General features: G+C 30.4%; 1 protein-coding gene across 4 annotated transcripts in view; it reads right to left on the reverse strand.

Moving 5' to 3' along the window:
• Positions 1 to 2,390: 2,390 nt before the first annotated feature.
• LOC113511563 (extracellular serine/threonine protein CG31145) overlaps positions 2,391 to 25,978 on the reverse strand; it is a 108,776-nt gene continuing 85,188 nt past the window's right edge. For all 4 annotated transcript variants that reach the window (XM_026895220.3, XM_026895195.3, XM_052903312.1 and 1 more), the window contains exons 4-12: positions 23,798 to 24,046; positions 21,023 to 21,147; positions 18,049 to 18,127; positions 10,574 to 10,666; positions 9,508 to 9,751; positions 7,771 to 7,851; positions 6,961 to 7,073; positions 6,135 to 6,275; positions 2,391 to 5,187 (exon numbers count right to left, since the gene is read on the reverse strand). In XM_026895220.3, the coding sequence (XP_026751021.2) occupies positions 4,998 to 5,187; positions 6,135 to 6,275; positions 6,961 to 7,073; positions 7,771 to 7,851; positions 9,508 to 9,751; positions 10,574 to 10,666; positions 18,049 to 18,127; positions 21,023 to 21,147; positions 23,798 to 24,046 (1,315 nt within the window). In that variant the 3' untranslated portion in view covers positions 2,391 to 4,997. The remainder of the gene's footprint in view (positions 5,188 to 6,134; positions 6,276 to 6,960; positions 7,074 to 7,770; positions 7,852 to 9,507; positions 9,752 to 10,573; positions 10,667 to 18,048; positions 18,128 to 21,022; positions 21,148 to 23,797; positions 24,047 to 25,978) is intronic.

The raw sequence follows: 25,978 nt of genomic DNA on the forward strand, positions 1-25,978 counted from the left end.
TTTAAGTATTTGTTAGAATAAAAATGGCATGAAAGGGGCTAGGGTTCTAAGATAAATTCAAATAGTTAATGTACATTACTTCTTTGTTTTTGTCAGTCCTACTAAGAAATTATACCTACTATTGACAAAATGGATAGCATGTGAAATAAAATACTGAGGTAAGATCTATTTTTATTGTTTCTTGTGTTTCCATATGATTCTACTACTCAGCGTTATAAAAAAACTGTAAATCTCGCACAAATACTTTTTTCCACACGACAGCCATATTTTTTTTTTTCCGTCCGTCCGTCTCTATCTCCCGCCTTTTTTTGGGCTTTGACACCTTGTTTTTTTTGTTACTTTTTTTTTAATTATAACATATTCTATAAATTAAATTTATTGCTAATCTCTATAGAATTATGTCTACAAACGAATACCTAACACTTTCCATTATATGAGCCGTTAGCTCGTTTGCCAATCCAATGTACATAAAATAGATTAAATTGAAAATTTTTGCACTGCTACATTTCAAATTTTTAATTACTTATTACATAAGCTTTAGCTATTACTATATAGTAAATATTCTTAATTAAACACCTACTCTTTTACTAGTATAGTTACTGAATAAGAAAAATGCATTATAAACTCTAGTCTGCAGTCTTTGAAACAAATTCATAAGTAAACTAGAGTATTTACATATTTTATGACTCTATGTACTTAGTTAATTACTTATCATTTTTAAGATTTTTTTTCTATTTGTACAGACTGCTAAAAAGATATATTTCAATGTAAACTGACCTTATAATTCTGTTCATTTATTTGAAAAAAAAAAAACTGCTTTTATAATAATAATCCAGTGTGACCTTGTCAGAATGTTAAAGAATGTAACTTATTTATGTATATACTTACCTGTAAGTAAACGAAACATAACATGATTTCAAAGACTTTGTTTACAGATTCCTGACAATTTCAAACGTAAAATCAGCCTTAGTGAATTCTATATGGATTCTATTAGGTTTTTCACTAATATTGGTCTCCAAATTACAGTTACAGAATACGTAAAGTAAGGTATCAAACATGGAGCTTTATTCTGAATGCCCTAATTTTGCTGTTTTCTACAAAATTACTTTTACCAGACGATTATTGTGGATAATGTTTTATCTATATATTTTATACGAAGGTGGACAGTGTATGTAATCTGACATGCCCTAAGGACATGTATTATTTTATATTCCATAATTTATCTAATATTCTAAGTAGAAATATTATTAATTATTCTTTCATTATGTGCCCCTTACATTTGGTAATTATTATATTTATGAATGAAAATATTATTAGGTACGTGAAGACATAAAATTTTATTCTATCATCAAGATAATTGTATGGGACATCACACACGCGACACGAGGGATGCTTCTCACTAGAGATGCTCAACGTACAAAAATTACTGTTTGCTCGGTATTTAATAAACAACAAAAAGGCCGTAAAGCTATAAAACGTTATAGCGAATATCCGTACTATTCATATTCCACTTTTTATGGGGGACGGACATATCTTTGTGTTTCGTGGGTTTTATGTGACCTTTATATGTGACGTCGTCAACGAGAACAGTGACCCACGAAATTCGTTCTCTTTTACGTCTCCATAATTCGGTTTGTTTATTTTATATTTGGTTCCGATTTTGACGGCAAATTCTCATAATTTTGATATCCATGAGGTAAAAGTTGATGAAATTATCAAGTGGTTACATTTAGAAATAAGATTATTAATTTAGTTGCATTGCTTATGTTACCTGTAGGTATGTAAACTAGGCTCGGTCAATACTACCTTCAGTTCTATTCAAACTGCGATTGTAGTTGAACTCTGTGATGACCTCAGCCTTAATACTTGTGTCATTGAAAAATGTTTCAGTTGTCCTCCATTGATTTTAGAACTTCCATCCCATCAACTATAACAATATATTTCGAAAAAAAATAGATAATATTCTCCTTGTGAGATATTCATAAAGATATGAATGAATATAAACCTCATCTTTGCCAAAAAAAAATAATGAAAATTATATTATAACTGACAGAGATATCATGTAATATAAAAGTAGAAAATACATAGTATTTTTCTACTTATCAACAGAATATACTGCATGTTAATTAGAACAAAGAAGGCTAAAGTTTAAAGTATAAATTATCGTTCATACATACTGCGTAGTCACTTAATCGATTTGTCTATAAAAAGAAAAAATAGTTCGATCAATTACTAGTGATGTTTTTGCAACTTTGATCAATCAATTTGTCTATTTATAGCTTTAAGACCAGTCTCGAACTATGCACTGTGTGTATAATATATGTAACATTATACATTCCTTTATTTAGCTTATTTCTTTCTGAATGAGGATTTCAATAAAACACAAATAATATCCCTCGAATGTCATAACTTTAATTTTTAAACAATCAACAGAAAGTTTATATTTTGCAACATCACATCATACAACACTTTTTATTTTAAATTTGTAGGTACGTCTTTGGCAAGTCGACATCATACATTCACACTTCTCACATGAGCAATATTATAACTATAGGTATTTAAGTCCGAAAGGAAAGCATGTTTGACACTTTTAATTTTGTATATAAACAAAAAATATTACAAAAATTAACAACACAATATTTTTTCATAATAAAGATAAATAACTCATGCATGTATGTACTTTGATATACATAAAGAACCCAAGGTTCATAATCAGATACTAAAAAGTGGCACTGAAAAAAGAGCATATTCTGTAATATTGTACACTTTTTCAACCAACTAGTAACATCATACTAATTCAATCCAATCGTACCCATTATATAGGTGTATTTAAACATGATATCTTTTGTATGAAGTTTTAATATGTTGTTAATAAGTATGGATATAAACAAATAAACTAGAAGCCTACGACAATATTAATATTCTATAAATTGTATTTTATGTGGAATTACGAAATTTTATTAGGTTAAAAGAGAATTAATCTAAACCTGATAATGAAACTTAAAATAGGGTGAAAGGCCAAACATGCTTTACTGAGAGACACGGTTGAATCCGATCTACACGCACAATTAAATAATTATAAGAAACTAATTAGGTATAACTAGCATACTTTTGGACTCGACGCGGTACGCGGTCGTTTTTTTTTTTATTTTTACTATGAATATAATCAGAATCTTACAATGTTATAAATTTTTAACAAGTTATTAAATATGCCCCAACATATTAGACATATTTTATGAGCAATTAAATTATATGTCAATTATTCCTATTATGTACCACCTATTTTTTATGATTATTCCATATTTTATTATATTCGGTAAAGTTATTTCATACAAAAAAAAAACATAAAAAAGTAAAATTTAGTTATGTTTGGAAAAAAAACTTAAGTTCTTTTACCATTCTTTTTGGGTGGTACGATAATAATTGTTATTAAAACATTTATTTATTATATCGGATATTCGCGAAAATTCATAATATTTTACATTATAAACCACGAGTTTGCGACACTAACTGATTTATATCTCGATTACATTAAATTTACTTAAAATGTGGGATCTCTCTGGTATATAAGAACCTGATGATATTCATAACATCTAAATGTACACAGCTTACTAACCAATTTAAACTAACTAGGAAACCACACGTTACTCTACGTATAAATAACATAGATGTAAATAAAATCTATGCAAAAATATGTTTTTACTTTATTTTTATATTACAGAATTAGGTATACAATTATACGAAATAGTAATAACATAATTCACAAGTTTATTTCATCGAGATCATAATATTATATCATGTTAATAAATATAAAAACAAATAGCAAAAATTTAGAAAATCGTAGCCATTATCATTTGGTTACATGCACAAATATCGTTTTGATATTTCATAAAATATTTTTTAGAAAATAAATAAGTAGATAGATTATAAAATAATGCATGTATATACTTTTAGAATTATAGTTAAGTCTTATATCTCAAGCCTCCAAAAATGTTAAAAGCAAGATAAAACAAATTATAAACTATATCACATACTTACTAATAAACAACGGAATAACGATAAAGGTATCTTATGAGTTTCGAGTTATGGTAAAAGATATTACATGAAGAGATGAGCTCAACAGAAAATGAAAATTGTATAAGTATGCATTGTAATATTAAAATTATAAATGTCTTGAACCTTAAAACTATAGTCAAACTGCATTTCTAATTATGTACATAGATTGCATTAAACTTAATCACATTTCACCTTAACATTATATTTCATAATATACAAAATAATATTTAAAAAACTACCTACCTATATTGTTTTAGCGTTTTATCAATACTGATTCCAATTTATTATTTGCATCCTACATCATTAACAAATTTGAATGTCGAATTGTCTTAATCATTCATTTTTGGCATACAATGGCTCATCCGCGACAGTTTATTGGAATGATTAAATATTATGCTCAGTATCAGATAATCATTTGGACAATCTTTGGCACTATGAACTTATGTCTAAAAGTCTTGAAGACAGAACCAAAGTTGTGTCACACCTTGTATTGGACTAAGCCTTACGAACTAAGTTTTCCTTAGGTTATATGAGACACACGACTCGACTAGCTAGATATCCGCTGATTGCAACAACCCTTTGTGTTTATTCCTCATCTATTACATTTGTATCACTCTGCATGGAGACCTTTAGTCAATGATTGTTTAAAGATACGTTAAACGATCGGAAAACAACTAAAAAAATTTTCTAAATACAGCAACATAGGAAATACTCCACATTGAAAGTAATTTAAAAAGGATGGAGTGACAAAACGATAAGGATAAATACCGGTCAAAAAAGGCCAGTGTTTATCATACATGTGATAGAGTACGTAAATATTATAGTGGTGGTAATTAGCATCATCTCCAGAGTTCGTTTTCGGCGCGCTCATAACGTATCTACCTTTTTTCTTTTATTATATCATTGCCTTTAGTCCGGTTACATTCCGATATTGTCAGCGGTCATACGAAGTCGTTCACTTCATTTTGCAACGGGTTTTCGGATTTCTGTACACACTTTCTGATGGCGTCAAGGATTATGACGATTCTTCTGTCGAGTGCGGCGAGATGGGGCTCCCATAATATGGGAGAGACTGGATCTGACTGCATTGTTTCTCGTAGCACTTTTGAAAGTGGTATTCCGTTATGAAATCTAGAAACACAAAATATTAAAGTATATTATATTATGACAGTGTCTATATTTTATTCATACGTTTTATCTTTTATTTTAATACAGTTTAGCCTCAGTTTAGGGTAGCCCTATTCCTAATTCCTAATTTCCTTAATTCATAAAATATTTCGTAATAAAAAATATATTTTTCACTATTCAAAGACGAGACATACTAAAATTAGATGTATGACGTCTGTTGACCACTGAGCGTTTATTTTTTTATACAACTTAGAATGGCAAACAAGTTGGCGGCCCACCTGATGGAAAGTGGTAACTGTCGCCTATAAATATGAACAGTACCATGGACATAACAGAGATACTGTTTCACCAATATTGCCCCCATGTTTTTTTTATACAACTTAGAATGGCAAACAAGCTGACGGCCCACCTGATGGAAAGTGGCAACCGTCGCCTATAAACATGAGCAGCACCATAGAAATAACAGAGTATACTGTTTCGCCTATGATACCCCCCATGCGTTGCCATTCCTGAGGACTCAGGTGTTATTACTCTGTACCCAGTAAATTCACGCCATATCCCACCCTTCAAACCGAAACACAGCATTGCTTTGCCATTTATGAGGACTCAGGTGTTATTCCTCTGTACCCTGTAAATTCTCTGCTATATTTTACCCTTCAAACCGAAACACAGCCATGCAAACAACTACTTCACGGTAGAAACACGAATGGGACAGAAGTGCCCTAGCAAACGAATTTTGTACAAAATCTTCCTCTGGTAAATGTTCAGATATTTAAAGTATAAATGTTATTTATATTATTGTTATATACATGGTATTTTACTCTTATTGTTGATTATAGTTATAAAGTATATGTTATTGTACTGATGCTGTCCTGGGTGAGCGTATTGGGAAACTGTAAAACTTAGTCAGTTGATCAAATAAACAAATAAACAATATATAGATTATTTACTTGAGCAACACAGAGAGAGTGGTGTGTCGAACTATACAGCATTGAAGCAGTGGAGCCAAGATACTGAGCTCGTCGTGGAACGCTTTACCGAACGCTCGCCCTTGGTCCAAATGAAGGGTGAACGACTCGTTACCAAACATTCTGTAATTAAAAAAGTTATTGCTATATTTTTTTTATTTAATATTAAAATAAAAGTTTAAAATATATTAGACAGCATAAAATCATTAAAAAAGTTTTTGAAAGTTTATGGTCAGCGTGTTGATTTTATATCATCAACTTGATAGTTTAAGATCGGTATGTAAACTTAACTTGCCATGTAGTCCCGGCATAGTATGGACCACCTCTTTCTTTCCCATGGGTGTTGTAAGAGGCGACTAAAGAAATTTAATGGTCGAGAGATTAGCGGTAAAGTCCCTTTTAAAACATCACCAGAAGCCTAACTGTGGTTGCTAACCAACCTGCCAAGCATGCCAACTACTAGCAAACCTCTTATGGGTGAGGCCTATGTTCAGCAGTGGACAGTTAATAAGTGACAGTTAATCTGATGATAATGATGATGGCAACTTGACAATTTATAGCCGCCTTATTTATATTAGGTTATCATCATATAGTGCACAATTAAGACGAATTTATGCTCCCTTTATTTAGAATTTGTCATACACTGTTTAAACTCAACTTAGCACTAATAAGACCCAGATATATTCATGCATAATAAGGTCCTAACAAAAATCTGCATAAGTACATATACGAAAATTGTTTCTGTTCTTATTTTAAAAGTGAGATAAAAACATAATGTCTAATTCAAATTAAGAAGGAAAAGTCTTACTTGAAAGTCTCATAGTGATGCCTGTCCATGTTACCAGTGAGGAAGTCGAAAATGGACATATCCATCAAATCGAGTAACCGCCGTCCTGAGTCATAAGGGGGCGTGGTGCGAACCTACGCAAAATAAATTATACAGGTAAGTATATTCTTTTTTTTTTACCACACAGGGGGCAAATGAACATACAGCTCACCTGATGGTTACATAAACTATGTGGACGCTGGAATGGCAAAATGTATTGATGCGCTTAATTTAAATCTTTCAGTTTTTTTCTGCATCGGGATATAATGAATAAATTTATCAGAGCAGATGGTAGCGATTTAGCAGAGTTACAAAATGGCTAATCATACCTTTTCAGAGTCGTTACATTCCATCCATCAAATGCTTGTTCGTAATAATAAACAGCATTGTACTAAAGATTTGAAGCTTTTAGATAAACATATTTAATATTCAAGCCACGTATGCTTCTACCTTAAACTTTTACAAAAGTGTCTTAATTGTCAACATTGTTTTCACCTATCATTGGAATTATATGTATGTCTAGCTGTTCCTGTGACTTCGTGTTCGTGACCTTTACAAAAAGTAGTAAATTTTATAAGGGTTGGTTGAGTCGTTAAAATGTCAAGAAAATAAAAATAATCTTTCGCATTTGAAATATAAATAAGGATAATTATGTCTGGATATGATTTTTAATGTATAGCGGTAGATCTGGCTCTCTTATAATGAAATAATCGAAGGGTTATATGTTGAAAACTCTCAAATTTTATAAGGACACTTTTTTTTATGAAACAATGCCTAAATATATATATTTACCGTATCACAATAATCTGACTGCAGCTCCCATTGGGCTTTTCGTCTTTTATGGTACGATCTTCTCCACGGATGACGCCAAACCTGTTAAAAAATTATAATATACATTTCTATAAGAAATTGAAAAGTTTTTATTTATTGCTAGTATTGACTTAACATCGTCTTTGTGACCGGGATATGTTGATTTATCAAGATAATCTTTATGTAATTTAACAATGTATATACAATAATGTAATAACAACCGTTGTTTAGGTGGTAAAGAAGGGTTTATAAATATGACATTAGATAAAATGGACAGCATGAAACGCAAAAGTACCTGAATAAATATTAGACAGTTAAATAAAATCTCAAGTCTGACTGAAACTTGTTGATTTGTAGAACATTATGTAAACGGTAACTAGTTGTCCCATTGTTTTATATTTATTTCTCATGAAATCTTAATAGAAAAAAGAAAGTTGTTTGATTTTTCAATTAATTATTCCGATGTATGAAGTACTATGAACTGATATTTATTAGGCTTTACTCTTAGGTTAAACCCATATGCTACAACGATTTCTGAACATTGCACGAAAAAAGCACCGCCTAATAGCAGGCGGTGCTTTTTTTTCATAATTGTTTTCACAGACAATAAGATTTCTTCCAGTTTCCAGTATGGAATCACAATAATTATTTCGCTATATTAATTTCACCATAATAATGCCACCATTAAGGCCGCTATTTTTAGTAAAAATCTTAATTATTTGAAAAAAAAGTGTTTATATATTTATTTAGTACAGACTGTGAGTTACGAGTAATATTAAAAGAGAATAAAATATAAACTATTATAAAGTAATAAATTGAATGAAGTAAATATTAACAGAATACTATATTAATTCAAAATGACAGTATAATGAAATAAACAACTTATTCTGTCAAATCCTAAGTATGATATAGGTATTAAAAAATATAGACTAGATTTTTATTTCATTATGGACTAATTAATATTACATAATAATTTAATGTATTAAACGTCTATACGCTTTAATAAAGTACACAGATAATTTTAGAATTAAAATTTAAATTGTATTTTAATATAGGTAGGTAAGTATACATTATTTACTGTATGTATTTATTGTTACCTTAGAGTTTTCCTGCATCTACATCTTGAGTTTGTTATTTAGATTACTGGTATCTTATGCATAACAAAATTATTCATATGACAAATATAGATTGTGGCTGCATATTTTATATAACGATATCAACTATTGAAGTCGACTTCTATCGATAGATTTAGACCAAGTAAAGTTATTCAAATGGCAAAGGTCTCATGAGGTCCTTTCGATAAGAATGACAAAGTTGCGGTCAAGAATCGGTATTTTATATGTTACTAGCTATTTTTCTATGCAATTTGAGATGACAAATAAGCTGAATAACTGATGGAATGTGGTAACTGTCACCTACAGACATAAATAGCAATATGAATATCTTAAAATACACTGTGACTCCTCCAATTTATCAAGCATTGTTATTCCTGAAGACTGAGTTATGTATAAATAGATTCCGGATCTTGTAATTTCCATATTCTGCTCTTAAAACAGAACCACAGCCATGAAATCAGAGCTATTTAGTGAAATCACATCTATGAATTGTAACATTATCCGCATTAAATGGACTGGGATAAATAGTTATTTACTACTATTGTTTTTTATACAACTTCTAAACAAGCTGATAAAAATTGTTATAAAAAAGAAGAATACTAACCTTCCTTTCAGCTATGTCAGATGACGGGAGAAACGCAGCAAAACTCCCCTCCAACATATCGGGGTTCCCGCAAATAGCATGTCCAGTGTCGCAGTAATACGAACATTTTCCGTGAAAGCAGAAATTGTTCGCGGGCGACACGAAAAAGGTCTTCAGGATGTCTCCTTCGGTGACGTCATAAATCTCTGTGGTCATGTTCAGTACACGGCCCACGACCGGCATGGCGCGGCGGAAGCCCAATATCCTGGTTTTGAATTAGTCATTTCTATTATTCTTAATGGAACTCGATTGAAGGTAAACAAATGTCTATTACAAGTGAGGTGACCACGTAATTCTGCATACCTACACGATGCACTGACAAAGTAGGTAAATTTAAATAAATTACAACGTGCCCATACGAATGTGCTTATTATATTTAAAACAAAAATAAAACACCCGTAATTAAATATTAAAGTATGTAAAGTAGGTACCATAACGACTAGTCTTTTTCAATAGTATTTAATAAAAAGGTAACCAAGTTTTGTTGAAATTATCACGGAAACAGTGTCTAAATTAAATTAGTACAAATAGAAACATTCAATTAATTTATTGATTTTCATTTATACTCGTAGCAACCGACTGCCTTATGGTCGGGTCAATTGTTACATTTTCATTAAATCATATTAATAGAGATTATACGACTGAACCGTTACCGGACGCGGTATTCATAATTATAATTAACTATTTCTTTATTTCCATCAATATGACGTTTTTATTGTTTCAGGGCTAATTCCTTGCTGGGTTTTCATTTAAATAAATTAGAAAGTTTTTAATGGTATATACTATTTTTATTATTATACACAATATAACTATTTTTTTATAAGTGAAAATGGAATGGTGCCACCTGACGGGGCACCAGTGAGGATGAAAGCAGGTCATTCGACCGAGTTGACAGAAACAGAATGGTTGAACTTTTTGTTTTTTTTTTAGATCTATGCTTTTCATTTTAACTGATATAGAACAGTAAAACTGGTAGAAACCTCGTTAAAGGACACTAACGAGTTTAATCCTTATATAATAAACATACCTGTCCAAATGAAATGCCGCTATTTCAGCATTATGCCGTTCGTAATCCGAGAAGTAGAAATGATTCGGCAACGTCTGTACATCTCTGGGGAATCTGTTGACAAATGTATACATTATTAGAATTTTGATAAACTATAAAGGAAATAGCAAAACAAGGTAAACGACCCAATTAGATGGGTTGTCTTAAGTGCTAAATAAGCTACAAAATAAAAACTACTTAATATTAAATTTAATGTATATGGAATTGTTTTATAACTTTTTTTATTCAACTTAGAATGACAAACAAGTTGTTGGTTTACCTGATGGAAAGTGGTAACCATCGTCTATGCCTATACATTAAATTATTATTGAAATGTATTGCTGATATGACAATACAAAAGGTATTTTAAAAAAACAAGGAAATGTTCATATGTGGTATTTTGCCCATTGTAAACTAATTTTGATGTGTTTTTTCTTTTAATTAAAAGAGTTTTGTGGTCTAGTACCTACTGGGGTAGTAAATCGTAATACATCTATTTTAGAGTCATAATGCTTTTGAGTTCTATTTATCAGAAATCTTCATCTTTTTTGTGTCTAAATGGCAGATTAAAAATAATATTTACGTACACAATTAATAAATAATAAGAAAAAGATGTCTCAGTATTATAATTACGTGTATTATGACAGTTACTTAAGCTTACTAATTCTACAAATAATAATTATACTACTGCTTCATTAACTTTATCAAAAAGCACTTTAATCTAGATACTTTAATGTTTAAATTTGCATATTCTGCACGACTCGATATCCATGTAGAATGACAAGACGATTTTAGGAGATAAAACACGTACTTGGACTCGCTGTAGGCGAGTTCCGTTATAATTACCGTAGATTAAGTGGTTGATGGTTAATCGACGATTCTAATTTTAGATTTTGAAAACAGAACGATAATTAAAACTATTTATTTATTATTATTAAACATTTAACTTGGACATTATTATATTACACAATTTAGTATTATTATATTATATATTATATTATATATTAATATAGGAATTGTTATAAAACAACAATTCCTTGATGCTGAAAATAAAGGATTTACTGTTTTATAATTTTAAACTGGGAAAATTTAAGTTATGATAAATGGATTTCAGATACTGATAAAAATTAATGATAAATATATACAGCATGTAAAGGAGTATACTCCTTGTCTTGTTAATACTTGGCCAAATAATCCCACTAAATATCCAAATGTCCAAAGAAATTAACTAAAAAATTACTAAATCTTAGAAGCGTATGAAAAGATTGATGAAAAAAATTAAAGTGAAAGATGTCACAAAATGTACAAGACAGAAAATGACATTGGATTGGACATATGATAAAGAGCTAAAACGAGAAGTGTACTAAAGAAGTGACCGAATGGTGTCCACGCAATGGCAAAAAAACAGAGGGAGAAAAAACTGGATGGGAAGATGACTTGATGGAAGCGGCAGGACTAAAGTTGCGTCAAGCTACACATGACAGAGAGAAGTGTGAATCGTTGGAGAAGATATATATATATATATATATATATATATATATATATCATAAGACAAACCGATAGAAGATAATCAGACAATAAAAGCATGAACAGTTAAAATCTTGTATAATAATTAATTGTTATTGCATGAAAAAAATAATTTAATTTATGTATTTGTTAATAGTTGTAGAATGTATTGTTTATGTGAAATTGTATTATCAGTAATTAAAGAATGGGTTACCTTTTCCCGTGGTTGTAGTAAGAGGTGAAAAAAGGAGCATCCCTCGACCATTAAGGTCGACGGATGCTAATCGTGATAACTAATGCAAAACTCCCCTTATGGGGTAAGCCACAAATTTTTAGCACTGGAGGAATTTTTTTATTATATTAATAATAAAAAAATTATGAATAGATAATTTATTTTATAATTGTTACAGCTGTAAGCTTCTTTCAATACAAATAAAGAAATCATTTATATATATATTGTATATGTATTGCAATTCCTGAGGAGAATGGTCTTGAGATGTCTGTTTTATTGATACCATGCCAAGATATTTATTTACACTGTAAAATATCCATTGATGATAACACAAAATTACCTAAAATCTTCGTAAATGATAGGAAATTGTAATCTTGTTCCTAATTATTTTCTGGCAACTCTAAACGATAATGTAATGTCAAGGTAAACACAAAGTTGACGAAATAAAATTAGTAAAAAGGCATCTCACTCAGTCCACGTCAAGTATTAATGACGAAAATTGATACCAACTGGTATAAATCCATTAAAAAAGAATATCAGATATCAACTTTTGAACTGAAAACTCGTGTACCTTCACCTGAGCCTTGTACATAATTTATTAAAAAAAAAAAAACAAAAAAAAGGTTGAGATATTATAGGTATTGATATTTTATCTACCTTTTAGAGTTTCATTTTTTTAATTATTTTATGAAGATATCTCATCATTATTTCATATTTAAATATTCGAAACTGTAAATGCTCGTACTTGATGTAATTTGGATTTATTTAGTAAATTAGAATATTTGTATTCTTCTATAGGCAAAAAAAGTTGTGAATGTATGATTGTATGATTATATTCAGTCCGTATGCAAAATACTTTTCTATCACAAAGATTTAAAGCGCTTTTTACATAAAACACATTTTCAAACGGATTCAAAAAGGTACAGGTTCTCATTCGGTTGTATTTTTTTTATGTTTGTTACCCTATAACTCCATAAGTTGTAAACCAATTTAGAAAATTCTTAATTCATTTGAAATACTTACAAATTGTTGCCATAAAATGCAGTATTTTTTTTGTGGGTCACAATTTTATATTTTATACAGTTTTATAGGTTTGCGATAAATTAGATTAATTATCAACAGTTAGATTTTTATACTTAGTCTTTATTATTATATATATATATTATATTTATCGTATAATATAATTCTATAATTTGTAACGACCAGATAGAGGTCTACAGATAACAAGCTACTCAGATGAAGCACTTGATTCATGCACATTCAATTTCTTGGTAAGAAAACGATCGGAAAAAGCACTAAATTTCAGTTCTGGTAAGATGGGGAGGGATATTTGGGTAATATACCATACGGGCTCTACGATTTATTGACTGTGCTCACACTGCGCTCGCAAACTTTCATATGTTGTAATCTTTAAAATGTTCTATGTTTCATAGATTTGATAGTCGATATTTTAGACTTAATTTAAATTGATCTTAATATTTTATATATTAGTATTATTAAAGGTCGATGAATTACTATTTAATTGATTTGACCTTTTCTACTATGAAGCAACTACGCATACATTGATGTATTTTAATTTGATGAGTGTTTATACCTAAGTCAGGTGGATTTAATATTAACTTGTATTTTTATTATGTGTTTGTTAATGGTATGTATAATCAGTGACGGGAACTACCAATACCACGCGGGATAAGCCATGACGACTGCTTCTACTTGAATACAAAATCGATTTTTAAACACCATGATTTTAAGAATCATAATGTAAGATTTTGTTATACAAAAAATACAACTAGATAGGTACTTTAATCATGACAAAATTAGTATCGAACTAATACGGGAGGGAAACTGTCTCAATTGCAAGGGAAGTCATTAAATTCGATGAATTATTGGCAAAGCAAAAAAAAAAAATTAGCTTAACACACAAATACAAAAAAAAATGGATCGAATTAGGAACTGAGTTCTCCTTATTAAACTGGTTATTTGATTAGAATTATTCCCAAAGAGGGTTGACGTCAGGCAGGTGGCCGGTCGTAAAACTAAAAACCAAATCTTTTTGTAATATGGATAAAATCATATTACGCCGACCCCAAATGATTGGGATAAAGGTAGGAAGATGATGATTTGATTAGAATTATTTTGTTTAACGTTGGCAGTCGCAAGCATCCAACTGGTAATTAGGATGCTTGCGACTGCCAATACTACATACATATATATTAATGGTAGCGGAATTAAATTAAATAATTCTAATCAAATAAACAGTGATATGGACTTCGGCAAAATCAGTAAAATATCTCCTAATTAAAGTTGTCAATTAAAAAAAATATATTTTTTTACAAAATACTTTTATAATGTTAACTGGTAGACGATAAAACTAACACGTACAAGGTAGAGGGAAGGGTTATCGGCTGTCGCGAAATTTATCGCTCCCGAGCGGATTGTTCAAGATCCACGAGGGCTCTTGATATGTCGTCGGGATAACCCCCTGAGTCTATATTTTTTTAAGAAAAGTTACTTGGTGTACTCCGTGAGTTAGTGATGTGTTTCGATAGGTGGTAATAATTCTAAACGGGAATGTTGGTAGTGGGTACACTTTTTGTAGATAACAACGACCACATTGAAATAACTCGTAACTTGACCACCCATAAACAATTGTTCAGGTCAGTTCCGAAACATGGCGACCCTTCTCAATAAATAGAGTGATTTTATCAAATATATGAATTATCTGTCTGTATTACCACAAGGAACAGTCCCGATTCACCTACATTCTTAAATTCTCTACAATCACCACTGGGGGGGGGGGGGGGGGATATCGTCCTATACTGCGTTTCTCCGTACAGGGTACACTCAAGAACCTTTTTTTCTCGGTTATCAGCCACTTTGGTTTTTCTACGGATGGATATCCTCATTTCGGATTCTAACGCAAAACTATTAATAGAAGAAGTAAATATTATGTGCTCACTCTTCATCATATTAGCCGTTAATTGCCTACTGCTGAACATAGGCCTCCCTCAAATAGGGGTTTTGACAGTAGTTGCCATGGCTGTCAGGCGGGTTGGCAATCGTAATTTTTTTTGAGTGGTGACAATGGAATGGTAAGCCCGCCTGCGCTAACGGGATACACTGGCGGAGCACCAGTGAATGGTGATAGATGAGAATAAAAACAGGCCAGTTAGCCCATCATGATGAATTCATCAGGAATTAACCATGATAGTTTCCAGGGAAAACCACGAGGAGATCGACCTGGTTGGGTATATTGCTAGCAATGGGATTTTTAATCTCCATTACTAGCAATCCTTTTCCCCCCTGGTATAGTAAATAGGTTTTGGTGATATTGCTCACTATTACAACTCCTTGTTGAATAGACAGATATATTTGTCTTCTATTTATTATCGTCATGGAAAACGTGCCCGCTTTCTATCAATCATATTAGAATATAACGTAAAAGGAAGAAGGGATTAATAGTATTAACTCTCGTAACGGTCTCATTGCTAGCAATATACACAGTCAAGTCACCCTCCACATGGTCTCCCCTGGTTAATTCCTGGTGAATTCGTGACAATGAGCCAACTGGCCAGCTTTCATCCTTACATATTATTTCTCATTTACTCTACTAGCCTATATGAATAGTGCAGACGAAGTTGTCATTCTATTATCATCTAATGAAAAAATAGATAACGTAGAGGACGGACCTATTGTCGTTATTCAATCAAAAAAAAAATAAGGATTTCATTATTATTATGTTGTTGATTTATAGTAGTTATATGATTAACGTAAATAATATATTTATACATATTAATATTAAATTAACTATTATATATATAAAAAAAATCTTATATGTACTATTGCATATTATATCACCAGTGCTCGCTTTCTACGGCGAGCAGCCAACGAAAGTGTGAACTAAAATGACATCAAAGTAGCGAAGTGCTAAGACATCTGATATTGTATGCAAAGCTTCGGGGATGTTGCTGATATTCCCCGAGTAGATTTTTAGAACTTATTCTTTTGTCACGTTGAAAATCATATCTTGTCGCATTTGACAGTACTATTGGGTATGTATTGATGTAAATGGAATGAAAAATAAAATGTAATATTAAATAAATAATTTTAGCTAATATAATATTAGAAGCAACACAATAAGCAAAGAATCCTCAAAACCTTTAAAAAATAATGATACTATAACTGTAGAATATATATATATATATATATATATATATATATATATATATATATATATATATATATATATATTTCATATATATATATTTCTCGTATAATAATAAAAGTAACTAGACGATAGACTATGTATGTACATGGGAGATATTTAAGAAACATTGATACGAGGTGTCTAATAAAACCAATAAATGTCAAAACAATTTTTAGAAATCTTTATCTGTCTGTCTGTATATTTGTTCTAACCGTACGTAAAAACCACTAAACCAAATAAGATACGGTTTTTACAAATTTAATTTAAAATGTAGTGTACGAGTATATGTTATTTTGATACGCCATTTAGAAGTGGTCTCTTTCATTGGTTATTCTACCTTTGAAATTCACGCATGCGAAGTAGCGTCCAAAAATAGTAAATAAATAAACTCCTAGCTACGCTCCGAAATATTTTAATTGTTTGAACTAATAATCCACGAACCTAGAATATTGATTTGATTGAAATGAAAGTGTAATTGGAACCTTTAGCCTTGTGCTATTATTTTAAAATTTTAATTTTAGGTATTTATTCGTTATTATACTTAACAAACTAGTGCTTGCAAGTGTCTAGTTTCTAATTTGATAAATATCAACTAGTTCGTGACATTTACATAAATATCAGTGTCAAATAAACCAAAACACATCTATTATTACTAAATATTGCATTCATTTGAGATAAGCAATATAGTCCTATAGTTTTTACTATTTAAATGTTAAAAGCTTAAAAAATTACTTATGATAGATATGCATGCATACTTTACAATGGTGGAAATTGAAAAGAACACAAGCAGGACCCAACAATTGTACGAAAGTAACTGAAGTTAGTACGGCGACTCAATAGTTGTATGGTACTCTTAGTTCGGAACTAGTGGGCAAGCCGTTAAGCCGATCGTGTAAAAGAAACTTACCTAAGTTCTGAATAGGCGTACAACACTACAACACTCGAACAAGGTGACAAACAAGTTGGCAAGTGCTTCTAGCACGCAACTCATTCTACGTCTGAACTTGTTCAATACGAACTAAAAGTATGAGAGCTGTTCCAAGTTATCCTGAGATTTTTCCGTTATTGTACCAGTAACTATTATATTTTATCATGTGCTTATAAACTTTCCGAGAATGATAAATAATTTTGATAGCTAAGGGTGTTAAGTTTACCAAAGCTGATCTCTTAAGGAAAAGATTCGAAAAAAGTTTTTTAATTATTCCAACACTAGTCAACGGCATGAGTACCTACCTACCTAAACTACTTAATAAAATATGGAATATGTTCAAAATAATGCTCACAAATTCATATTAAATTAAGCGTTCAGATTAGTAAACATTGGTTTGAATGAAGTTTACATTAAAATTGGCATTTACTCATAAAATCGAGTAGGTGGAGTACATAATTGTTAGTTTCAATCCAAGTCATGGAATAAATCATAGTACACGTATCCTAGTATCCTAGTAGTCATGAGACTAAAATATAATTCATTTTCTTTTTAGTACAGATATAGTAAATTAATTCGCTTACCTCATAGGCTTGAAAAGCGCTTGAACACCATTTGGGTAATCAATGATTAACTTCAATTGAGTGCCGCCCTCCTTTTGCTCTGTCAAAATAATATAGAAAAATTAAAAAAAAAAACTTACGTTACTTACGTTAATACAATATAAAGATTCCAGACAAATTATCAAATTGAAGACTAGGCATGGTCTCCGACCTTAGCCTGTTTGACAACGGAACAAACGTATTTAAAAAAAAAAAACAATATAAACATAGGTTGGACTTCAAAAATTCTCTTTCGATTTGAAAGGTGATATTGAGGTATAGTAATGAATTTATTGCGTGTGGAATCAAAATATGGTAGACATTAGGAATGGCAACACATGAGGGCTAACATTGGTGGCACAGTGTTTAGAGTATAAGTATAATGTCCATGGTATTGTTTCTGTATATATATATTTCTGCACTTGTAAATTACATTGTTAATGGAGGTCTTATCTCTGACAGAGATTTCTTCTAGTTCTACTATATATATATATATATATATATATATATATATATATATATATATATATATATATATATATATATATATATATATATATATATATATATATATATATATATATGTAGTTAAATGACGATTTGTATAACCATTTTCTAACTTTATAACGCTTGTGTAATTTTTTGATAAATAATAACATGGATTTACAAAAACATAAAATTTTAACAAACCAAACACAATGGTAATGATTCATATCTTGATATAGGTATATAACAAATTGATTTGAAGCGATCTATAGTGAACTGAAAATAAATGTTGGAGCGTGCAATAAAGTTGGCTCTACAATGAAATCCAGTTAAGTGGCTTAAATATTTAAGTTCTATTGAAGTAAAGGGCGAAATTGTTGTGGCAGTGTAGTCCGCCGCGGCCGGACCTCTAGGCCGCAACTGATTGCGGGACCCACCTTCATTTAATATACATTCGCTACCTATTTTAGGTGATTCTGAAGACATATATATACTTATATAAAAGAATATATAATTTCAGTTTGTATTTAATTATATATTATAAAAACATATACGTAGGTATATTTCATAATATTATTTCAAGTCAGAGGTCCTTTATTGTTGCAATGTCCATACATTTTGTTAAGAAAAATACTATTAAACTTAAATGAAGGATGGTCTAAATTGATCTTTTGATGACGTTTTAGTAAATTACAATTGTATATGTAGTATTTTAGACAAAAATGTGTTAATGGATAGAATTTGATAATTTATAGGGAAGACCTATATGTAGCAGTAGGCAAATGATGACTGAAATGATCATTATAATGATGATATACACTTTATAGATTAAATAATCTAGAATGATTAAAAGTGTATAATAAAATCAACGCTAGATAAATAGAATAAGGAAGTGATTGTACATTTTATCCAAAATTAGAGTTGAAAAATCATTATAAATTAAGCGGGCTCACACACTATCGATAGGTGAGCAAACCGAAATATACTAGAGTGCCCTGATCTCAATTAACTGACCTGAAATGTGAATAAATAAAATATTCACTTTATCGTTGATTGGACCTAGAAAACCAATTACGTTTAGACAGTGGGACTAACAACTACCGTCCACATAATCAAGAGTAGGTATCTGCATAGTGAATTAATTTTACTGTCGATATATTTTACTAGAAATAAAAATTTTTATTTTACAAATTAGACTATATTACAATTACATCCATATTGAGCTACATATTACTTTTTTATATTTATACAATTTTTTTATATATATTTAAATAAATAGGAATATTGCGCTGCAAATAAACTAAATAATATTTTACAATATTATTATATATTAGGTTAACTTTCTTACTGCTAATACAACTAATATAATTAATAAATTACTAATTTAATTGTAATATGATTTCTATCATTATTTGTATGATATTTTTATTTAGATACATAATCATATAATAAGAGTACACATATTTTTGAATGTGTAAATGAAACACATTAATATAATGTGATAAAAAATATATAGATCACATAATAGGGATTTATGACAAAGAGTAAGTTCCCAATTTAGAAATTTTTTATGTGTTATACTCTCTCTTTTTCGCCAATATCGTGTAAATTTTAATATTTCCTGCAATTGTCAGGGTTCTCGTATTTAGCCCATATTAATTTTATCACGATTGAAGTAACGTTTTCTTATAACGAAATATCATCATATCTAGTGTAATATCATAAGAATAAATAATCAGCGAAATCTAAGAACATTAAATATTAATCCGAGTACTTTTTATTCTTATTATAATACCATATTATACTGTGCTACTAAATCATATGGTGTACAAAGTCTAGGTTCTATATTCTATCGTGAGCGCTTATGATCGAGGGTCCCGGATAGTATCGAAACTAATCGAGCATTGTCGACAAGAATTTTCACATTAGTTCATTCAATTGTTCTTACAGTTAAAATATAATATTATGTACTCACAAACTTTTAACAATAAAATTCTAGGTCTACATGATGAAACATGGAAACTATTGCTTTGACATGAACAAAATTATGGACATTGCATGATAAACCGTATCTCCCCTAGCAACCTTCATATATTGCTATATTTGAGAAATAAGGTATTACGCTTCGTGTTAAAGTTTATAATGATTATCTTACTTTATTATAGTAGAATCTCGATTACCCGAATCAAATAAAACCAGGGATATTCCGTATAATTGAAAATCCGGCTAATCGATTTCAAAGTCAAATCAAACGATAATTAAATTTTAATATTTTTTTATTTGTAAAGGGTTTTACGTACGTCATTTAGACAATATAATATAAAATAAATTACGAGATATAAAGATAATCGTAATTACATAATACCATTTCTAAATCGGTAATTGGAGCCGTGAAGAATATATCCGGATAATCGAATATTCGGATAATCGAGATTTTACTGTATTTATCTAGTCAGAAAAGAGAACTTACCAGCATGTAGGACAGGGGCAGTTGCCATATCTTTTAATACCGCATCCACTAACGGCTCGCCGTCTTCATACAATTCATGCTGAGCTATCTTCAATTGAAATCTCTCCAGATTCGATGCATTTATACTGTTAATAAAATATATAAATATTATTCAAATTAAATACCAATGTTATAAATGTGAAAGTTTGTAAAGGTATTTGAATTTCAGTTAAGCTTAAATAAGTAGATTAAATTCTAGCTTAACATATATAATATTTTATAAATCGATACACTCAAACAAAACCGTGGAAAAGAACTAGTAATAATAATACGAGCATCCTGGTTTTGAAATATAGAAATAATCAAATAATATTTGAATATCGCGTATATGGTTATACATGCGTATATGAGGGTACGAGACAGAAAGAACACTTGTGTCAAAATGAAAATGTTCCATTCATAAATTGATGCGAAACTATACGTAAGTATACGAGCAATATGTGTACGAATACCTAATGAATAAAATAAGGAAAACATCGATATACCTTCTCATGAAGTACCCACTTATAAAAATGTAGATTGAAATTAAATAATGTAAAACTAACATAGCTGTCTATAAGATTATTGATACATTTTAATAGTCAATCATTAAAAACATTCAGTATCATTGACGTGTCAAAGACAAATAAGCCATCTATTGTTCTAGCACGTGCTATGAATTCAAATAGTTTTGGTACATCCGCGTGAAGACGCAGCTGTGATTCTGTTTCTATCTATACCTCAACACGCCGAGATATTTAAAAGTTTTCACACACAATCTTAAACCCGGTCGTTAACGAGATTTACGTGGAAGATTTTCCGATGGTAGCGTGTTGGTTTTGGCTGCGTGGAACACATAAGTGGACGTGATTTGCCTACACCTGTAGGTGCGAGGTTCCAAGCGACAAGGTACGGGGTGGAACAGAATACTAAGGAGCCTACGTGTAGCGCTCTCGATTTGTGGCATGCTCCGATAACCTGCATTTAGAAATCAAGCCGCTAGCTACTATAAAATTTATTGACTCTTTTGTGAGTTGTTATTGTGAACTTAAAGATCCAATGTTCCGGCTTGATGGGACACACCGACAATTAGAATTCCAAATGATCGACGTGACACGACGCTTGTCAGAATACAAAATTTGGAGGCCGGTGCTGTTCTCAAAATTTATATTCATTGAGATTTGATAAATATATGTACCTATATATTTTAGTTACGGAATTTTTCATGTAACATTTTCTACAAAATATAATTTTGGAACAAGTTACTTATTTCAAAACGCTTATTTACCTAACAAGGAAAATTGTCTATAAGGGAGGAACAATGAGCGTTCCATTCTTTTCATAATGATGGCCAATTTTGAAAACAATATGCTGAAATTACCCATATATCAAAGCAACTTGCCATTGTATGATACATGAAGTTTTGTAGAAGAGGACCCATCATATCACGAGCAATGTTTTGAAGAAGCCATCATGCATTCATTCCATTTAGTTTTATTGTCAAAGACCCGCGCCTATCTCTGCGCGGCCCCGTAACTGGATTTTAAATAAGATTCTTTCATGGAGCTTGTGAAATTTGCCTTACAAGATAAAGAAAGGTCGCCTCGGATGTTTCATATTATTATAGAATCAGCCGTCTTAGAAGTATGATATGATCCTTTTTTTATAGGCCTGTATGAAACGTAATCCGTTCAAAATATAGCCAAGCGTGAACGACATGCGATACTCTTTTTATTCTTTTCACATCTCCTATGAGATTTGCTGCCTAGCCTAATATTTGCTGCGGTGAAATTACGTCAACTACACAAGAGACCTCCTACGGCCAACTTGTTTGATTTTGATGCATAGTTCAGTGTTGGAGGCTAGGATTTGACGGCAATGTAATGCGACACGTTATTATAATGCTCTGAATTTAGTAGACATATCATTATAATATTTATTATTTTTATGAACTCTCTTAAATTGTATTATGTTGTGAAAATAGTTGAACAGTTGCAACGCGATGGTCGTGTTATCCAAGTTTAATTGCTGCAATAACGTAGCAAGTAACAATTTAATTTGGAGACGCAGCGTGCTACATAAATCGTACTTATGGATGTCAGCTGTCCACAACTTTAAACAATTTTCCTTGTAATGTCTTTTTCAAGTCGTTTTTCGTGGAACAATTTTAATTACTCTTATTTAACTGGTGCAACATCCTACTTTATAATTTTCTAAGAAACTTGTGAAATATTAATTTTACAAGTGCTTATTATATTTAGTCATGGAAAAAGTACCAATTACTACTTGATGGCAAATTTTTAAGCGACTATCAAAAGAAAGGCGTTCTCAATTTATGTGAACTTTTTTGGAATTATATTACGCGATTACATCGCTTATTTTGAAACATTTTTCGTAACTCTTTTTAAAAACTGATTCAGATCAATAGAGTTCCGTTTCCATTATCTTTTTAATAGTACAATGCTTGGGTTTCAAATTATTTAAGTCGCTGTTTTGACGTGTAGAATCTTTTTAAAATCTAATAAATTAAAATAAAAACAAAAACAATAATATTAAGAAATATATCTATCTGCCATTGTGCCTTTCATTAAAAAAAGATCTTAAGAAAATTTTATAATGACAGATTTTTTCTGTATTTTGTAATTTAAAGTTTTACTATAGAACAAAATGTAGTTACGAACAAACAATATTTAACACTTGATTTGTTTATAAGATAAACATATAAAAATATAGAATATTTTTACTGTATAGACTCACCTTGGTTCTAAATCCTCCATCTCTCCAATGGTAGGGTTCTCTGGTCTTAAAACATTCAAGTCGCGGTGTGGGGGTACTACCACGGGATTGTTATCCGCCCTGCCCTGCAGTTGGTCGTGGAGGATCTTCAACAAGTCTTCGTACCGGTCTGCTGGTGGCGCTGGTGTTCGGGGCTCAGTGTCTGCCGCACTACCGCTCGTCTCACCCGGCGCCGATTGTTCATATTCTCGAGAACTGTTACCGACGTTGCTGCATAAAGAAAATATGAACATTACTAAAAATAGGTTTCTAGGTATATCTAATAAGGAGTTTATATATTGTTGATTGAGGATAGAAAGCGACGGATTAAATTATTATTACGTTTTCAAACAAGCCAAAGAGCAACAGGTTGGAATCGTACAAGGAATATATTAAGTATTATAATTTCTAACATTCAATCTTATTACAATTAATTATATTATTTTGGGTTGCAAGACAAAATTACGAAAAAAATATATTGCATAGTTTTAGACAAAAAAGTCAATATAATAGTCATTAATACCTTTGAATTTTTAATTTATTATTTAGTTTTATATAGGTAACTATTCTCTTTCTATTCTGTAAGTAATAGCAAACCAAATTACAACATAGAAGGATATTAAATAGAAATTGATTTGTTTTGAACAATTTTCTATGATTATCCAGTGTTTTAGCATTTGAAGCATAAGAATACAAAAAAAAAATATATATAAAATATTATTATTTCCTTATGTCATTTATTAACGCATCACACAGATTATTCTTTAATACGTATTCAACTTTATATACTGCCTACTATTTCAATATTCTACACACACAACCCTTTCACAAACAATGTTTGCGAAGATATATTCTCTCATCATTTTTATTCAGTTGTCGAAGAAAACGTAGCTTGTTTTCGACTCTACCTGTAGACAGGTGCGCGTATGTTGTAAAATATTGATAGTAAGTTTTATGGACGGCCCTAAAAATAAATATATTATTAATATTGTTTTAGTTAATTAGTTATTATTGTATTGGATGACTATCAATGCTGAAGATTGTTGATATTTTAGCAAAATTTTGAATTTATCCTTTATTTTAGATGAGAGTACTTCTAATAAGTATCAATGTGTTCTATAGATTTGACAATGACTTGATATAATAATATATAAAATTAAATACTCATAATAATATGCAGAAATAGTATAAACTTTCTTGCTTATAAAGATTTTTTTTATACTACTTAGAATGGCAAACAAGCTGACGGCCCACCTGATGGAAAGTGGTAACCGTCGCCTATAGACATGAGCAGTACCATGGACATAACAGAGTATACTGTTTTGCCCATGATATCCCGCATGGGTTGCCATTCCCGAGGACTCAGTTGTTATTCCTCTGTACCCTGTAAATTCATGCCATATCCCACCCTTCAAAGCGAAACACAGCCATGCAAACACAACTGCTTTACGGTTGAAACATGAATGGGACAGAGGTACCCAAGGAATTGACTTTTGTACAGAGTCTCTCTCTGGTACTGATATATTTTAATTCAGATACTGGTTATAATTTGATTGGTAATGTTTAAATGGTCAATAGGGTATGATTCGAAATTTAATTAACTATTATTATAAATTATTATGATTGATTACAAAACAATAGATATTGTAATAACATAATTTTTCATTATATAGTTTTTATAACGTCACTCTACCAGTTTTATTTTTATATGGGTCAATTAAATTATCGAGATAGAAGGGCAGAATTGAAAAAAAAAAAAATGTTACAAGCCTGAAACTTGGCATAGTTACTTATTAAGTTAAATTGACTTTGTAAAAAAAAGTTTGCCTCTGAACAAGGGTTTAAAGGACAGAATTCAGAGAATTTTTGATCAAATTAAAAAAATAGTTTTTGACAAAACAAACGATCATATGTTCGTTTTTTTTTACTTTATTTATAAGTTCAGCTATAATGTATTCTTTAAACATTTTTAAATTTATTTATTGAATAATTCGCAAAATACACTTCTTTTTTCTTTGAAATCCCATAAAATACCCATTTGACCCCACTTTCGAGAGAGACTTTTTTTACAAAGTTATCGTAACGTAATGAATTAATGAAAAAACTATGTCAAATTATAAGTTTGCAGTGACTTTTTCTACTTTCGTTTTATTTTTCCTATTC

The sequence above is a fragment of the Galleria mellonella genome, unplaced genomic scaffold, assembly GCF_026898425.1.
Source record: "Galleria mellonella isolate WM207_F2 unplaced genomic scaffold, CSIRO_AGI_GalMel_v1 utg139, whole genome shotgun sequence".
Taxonomy (NCBI): domain Eukaryota; kingdom Metazoa; phylum Arthropoda; class Insecta; order Lepidoptera; family Pyralidae; genus Galleria; species Galleria mellonella.